This window comes from Gavialis gangeticus, unplaced genomic scaffold (assembly GCF_001723915.1).
Source record: "Gavialis gangeticus isolate Ggan-Ray unplaced genomic scaffold, GavGan_comp1, whole genome shotgun sequence".
Taxonomy (NCBI): Eukaryota; Metazoa; Chordata; order Crocodylia; family Gavialidae; genus Gavialis; species Gavialis gangeticus.
In genome coordinates, this window is record NW_017729022.1 from 125460393 (window position 1) to 125465345 (window position 4953).

Below are 4953 nucleotides of genomic sequence, written 5' to 3' on the forward strand. Positions count from 1 at the left end.
CCACCCCAGAAGGGCATACAGAACACACTGCACATAGTCTGCAGGGGGAAGAGCATGCTTTATTAGTGGTGAGTTGGGTGGTTGGTGGAGGAGCTCTGTGGGTGGGCAAAGGGCTCTGTGGTTCAGGAGGGAAGTGGAAGGGGCTCTGTTGTTGGCGAGGGCAGGGGAGGGACATTGTTGTTGGGGAAGGATGGGGGATGGGCTCTGTGTTTGTGGAGGGGAATAAAGTGGTTCTGAGAAAACTGTCTGCAGTGAGCATGGTGCTGGGGGTGCGTGGTCTGCCTGGGGTCTGCGTGGGCTGGCCATCTGGGTAGCCTACAGTGGGAGGTGTAGGAGCAGGTGGTCTGCTAGTGCCTCTTGCACCTGGTCCCTGCTGCCAGGTGTATGGCTTGCTTGGGGCCTTGGCTGGGGTAGGGGCCCATCACTGGTGCTGCCATTGCAGCTGGCACTCCCAGTGCCAGGTATCCTCTGCCTGCTGCACTTCCTTTGCTCACATCTTGCAGAAGAGCTCCCCCTGGGCCTCAAAGATGTTATGCAGCACAAAAGCTGTGACAATGACCTGGAGGATGTTGGTCTCCGTGAGCTCAAGGAGGGTAGTGAGGATGCACCAGCGTTCCTTCAGGTGGCCAAACGCACACTCCATCAGCGTGCAGGTCTGGCCCAGGCATCTGGTGAAATGTGCCTGGATGGGGTCCAGCTGGCTGGTGTGGGGCTGCATGAGCCAGGGGAGGACTGGGTAGGCAGGGTCCCCAATGAGGAGGGGCAGGACTGTCATCTTGCCCAGTTAGAGGTCTGCCACCCCTGGTATGAAGCGCCCACTCTCCAGCAGGGCTGGCAGGTTGGATCTGTGGAAGACATGGGCATCATGGGTGCTAGCCACCCAGCCAGTGCTTACATTGGTGAAGGCATCCTGGTAGTCAATGATGGCCTGCAGCACAATGGAATGAAAGCCCCACTAGCTGTAGTAGGGGCAGTCACCCTGGGGCAGGCAGATGATGGGGACGTCGGTCCCATCCATGGCCCCGAAGCACTAGGGGAAGCCCAGGCTGCGGAACCCCGCCACCACCTCCAGGGGGTCGTGGACCCAGAGCAGTGTGCCCAATATGTCCTAGAAGGTGCTGCAGACCTCCAGGATGGCCTCTCTGGTAGTTGCCTTGCCCACGCCGAAGAGGTGGCCGATGTAGTGCAGCCTGGAGGGCGTGGCCAGGTTGAGCACAGTGATGGCCAGCTGGGTCTCCATGGGGAAGGGAAGCCACATGGTGGTAGCATGCCACTCCAGGTGCAGCAGGAGCTGATTGAGGATTCCTGGAAGGTAGCTCAGGTCATCCAAAAGGACTCCAGCTGCTGCTCATTCTCCCAGGTGCTCTGGACAATGTGTAGTCACCAGTCCTGGCTGGATGGATGGGCCCACAGGCAATAAGGCTGGAACCCCAGGAGCTCATGGATAGCACCGGTGGTGGTGTTCACATGTGCATCACTGGAGTCCCTGCTGGGGTTCAGTCAGGTAGCAGTCTGGGGGCTGGCCAGCAACAGCGTGGCAGGGGGCCTCAAATGCTGTGGTAAGCCTGGCCAGGTGGCCGTGCAGCACAGCAGGGGAGGCAGGGCCAAGACTGACCTGGGCCAGGCAACAGTCATGGTGCTGGTGAAGTACAGTGAGCAAAGTGGCAAACAAGAGCCTGGGGCATGGGTTGTTGCTCCCGGGGCCTAGGGGTGGAGCAGCCATCACACAGTGGGCATAGAGTCAGAGAGGGTTGTGACAGCAAGCTGCAGACTGTTCTGGGCCAGGAAGGCAGCTGACAAGGGAGCAGTGTGCAGGGCTAGCTTTTAAAGAGGGCCCCTGGCCACAGGCAGCTGTGGCTGGAACCTCCAGCTCCCCTAGCTGCTACAGGGGGATGGCACAGGGCTGGAGGAGGCTGGGAGCAGGCTAGTGCCAGGAGGAGCAAACCTGCTCCCAAATGGCCACATGTGTAGATGTTTACCCAGTGCAGGTTTACTACACAATAAACCTATATAGCATTAATTGTATGTGTCCTCTATAAATCTTTCTGCTCCTTTCTGAGTTCCAACCTTGTGCCTACTGCAGTTCTGGTGAAGGAGGTCTGGACAAGACTCCTTTTATTAACTCTCCCTCTTTACAGAGGCTTGCTATGCTGCATTCACATCTCCCCCAGCCCATCCTGATCCCAAGCTACAGCATCAAAGAGCCTGAATGGTTCAATTAATAAACTCAGTATGGAGTTACATTAACATAACTAAAAGCAGAACCTTGCCCCACCTCTTCTAAAGAGCCTTTGAGGCCTGGCTAGGACATACTCATTTTGTTGTACAGTAACTCTTGTCTGCAGTCCTATGAGGAATTGTTTCTTACAAGTTCCAATATATTTAATAATGGTCAGTATTAAATATGCCAATTGAAACAGGGTCTGGAGGAAAAAGTAATAACTGAAGCAGCTGGAATTATTCTTGAGCATGGAAAATATCTGCATTCATCATGAAGACAGCTGGGTCCTCTCAGTTACATCACTGGTTTGCTATGAGACAAGGAAATACACCTTGGAAAGGACAATTCTGAAACTGTATCTGGGATGATATAAACAAGGACGCCAAGAGGATGATTGTTTTGGTTTGTTTTCATTTTTCAGCCTAGCTTTAGAAAAAGCCTCTCTTTAGATGTCACTTAGGGGGAAAGTTAGTGTAATTTAGAATTATTATATAGCATAAAACATCTGTTAATCATTTCTTAACCTGTTATGAACCTCCTATACAGGGAACTTGAAGGTAAGGTGTGCTGGCCTTACAAAAACAAAGCAAACCACTCTATAAATTGTTGTCCACTACAGTAGCTCTGGGTGGGAAGCTGAACACCAGGTTTTATGTAAGGGTGCTGTATTCATACAGCTGAAACCTCCTTCCAGCTTAACAGATTTCATTTAGTCTTTTAGCTAGCCAGACAAACAGTCTAGAAGCAACTACCATGAGCCATTTTAAACACACAAGCCAACACATTCTGCCTGCCTTTAGAGTTTTTGCTAATCCTACATGACACCAGCTCTTCCTTTGAGAGGTTTGTCATCTGCCAACAAAGAGACAATTTCTTGGAAATGGTGGGAGAGCATTTTTTTTAATTGCCCTAATTTAATGTTCATGTTGGAAGGCTCTTGGAACCCTGAATATTAGGCATTTATTAGACGTTACCTTTTTCTGATGACCTCATACTGCTGCTAGACAGCAGGATTAAACCCTTCCCTATAAATAGAGAGGGGTGGTTTCCCTGGGGAATTAGTGCTAGCCGTGGAATGCATTTTGTCAGGAAGCTGAGTTGGCTGAAATAGATATCACAGCTGTATTTTCTGGAACACAAAAAAATGCAATTCAATGAGTCAATCTCTCCCCCTCCCCACTCCACCTTGCTGGCAAATGCAAAGTATTATAAATTCACTGGAGAAGGAATGAAGTTTCCACTGTGGTTCAGGTGTCGGTAACATGTACTTGACATTTTTCTGTTGTGCCACATGGAAGGCAGTGTGAGGGCTGACACCCGGAAGAACTCATGCTGAGTTGGGGGGAGAGTGGAAAGAGCAACAACAGAAGGAAAAATTGGGTTAAACTACATTTAAACAGACAAAACTAGCCATCAGGCAGATTTTCATTTGTTGTAAATCTTTGGCGTCTTTTGAGTTTAGCAGAGCTAAGTTGATTTATATCCCTGGAGAACTCTTATCCCCACAGGTGGGAGGAATATCCATCTATTCAGGGCCAGATTTAGTTCCGTCCTGTTTATGCTTCTGTCACGCTGCTATATTCCTCTTCTACTGCATAAAATGCAAGCGTCACTGAGGAATAGGGGGATACAGGACTCTTGCACAATTTACTTCCATTTTACATTCTGGAAAGGACCAGGCCTGTTTGAGACCAAATGTGCTTAAATCTGAGGAATGACTTCATTCAGGTCCCTGAGTGGCTACTGCAAAGTATTCTCACTCTAGGAGCAAGATACAGCTCCTGCAAGCAATATACAGTTTGCAGTCTAAGCAGTGGTAGGGGCACTAAATAGGGTTGCCAACCCACCCAGATTGACCAGGAGTCTACCAGAATCAGCATCAATGTCCCAGTAACTACTGAAAGCAATTCAGGAGATTTTAATAGGATATTTTAGGACAATAAATTAATATAAGATGTTGGATAAAATCTCCTGGAATAGCTTCAGTCAGAGTTGGCAACCCTGTCACTGAAGTTGAACATGAAGGGCCAGATCCTATACACACTAGTAGCTGTGTAAGTGGACTTAGGTGCCGAAGTGTGGTTCTATTCACTGTGCTAAAATTCCTGAAAAAAGATCATATAAAAGGTGGGTGGGTCCACCACTGCTTTCTCACTGCTTTTTTGTGACTCAGTCTTAAAGGTCATATGATGGAGTGTTATAAAAGTAGATGCGTTAATGGATTTTCAGGACTTGAACAGGGTGAAATAGGATTGCACGTAGGTGTCTTAGATGCCAAACAGACAGAAGAGAGCCTGGCCCTTAGTGAGCCCACTTCTAGCCCTGGCAGAGCTTCCGCTGAAGAAAGCAAAAGCCACCTCCCAAGTAGTAAAGCAAATGCAGAACATTTAATTCCTAAAGATGCATTTGTTATTCTTCTAATGCCAGAAAGCAACTACATCTGCTCAGGCAGCCAGATTCAGATCTGCTGCAAACTTCCTTGGAAGTGCCAGCTTACTCAGAGACATACAGGCTAAGGACAGACATTACACATAAACCGGTTTATGTGTTCAGAAACTAGTTTAAGCCTGTAACAGAACATATGTTCAGTGCACATAAACCAGTTTGAAAATGGCTGAAACTGGTTTGAGATAAACCTGGTTGAATGTAGTATCAGACTTCACTGATTTGGGTCAAACCGGTTTATGCAATGTCTGTTCCAGACCCCTTCCTGATTTAAGTTAAACCAGAGT

The 4953-nt window shown here is 48.7% G+C and overlaps 1 protein-coding gene across 4 annotated transcripts in view; it reads right to left on the reverse strand.

Annotated features, from left to right (window-relative positions):
- The window catches only part of SLC24A3 (solute carrier family 24 member 3), a 537093-nt gene that overhangs the window by 13015 nt on the left and 519125 nt on the right, over positions 1-4953 (reverse strand). The window contains exon 16 of one of the 4 annotated variants that reach the window (XM_019516136.1): positions 2151-2531. The exons of the other annotated variants lie outside the window; for them this stretch is intronic. Within the exon in view, the coding sequence (XP_019371681.1) occupies positions 2490-2531 (42 nt within the window). The 3' untranslated portion in view covers positions 2151-2489. Of the gene's footprint in view, positions 1-2150; positions 2532-4953 lie in introns of those variants that run through there. 4 annotated transcript variants of the gene reach the window in all.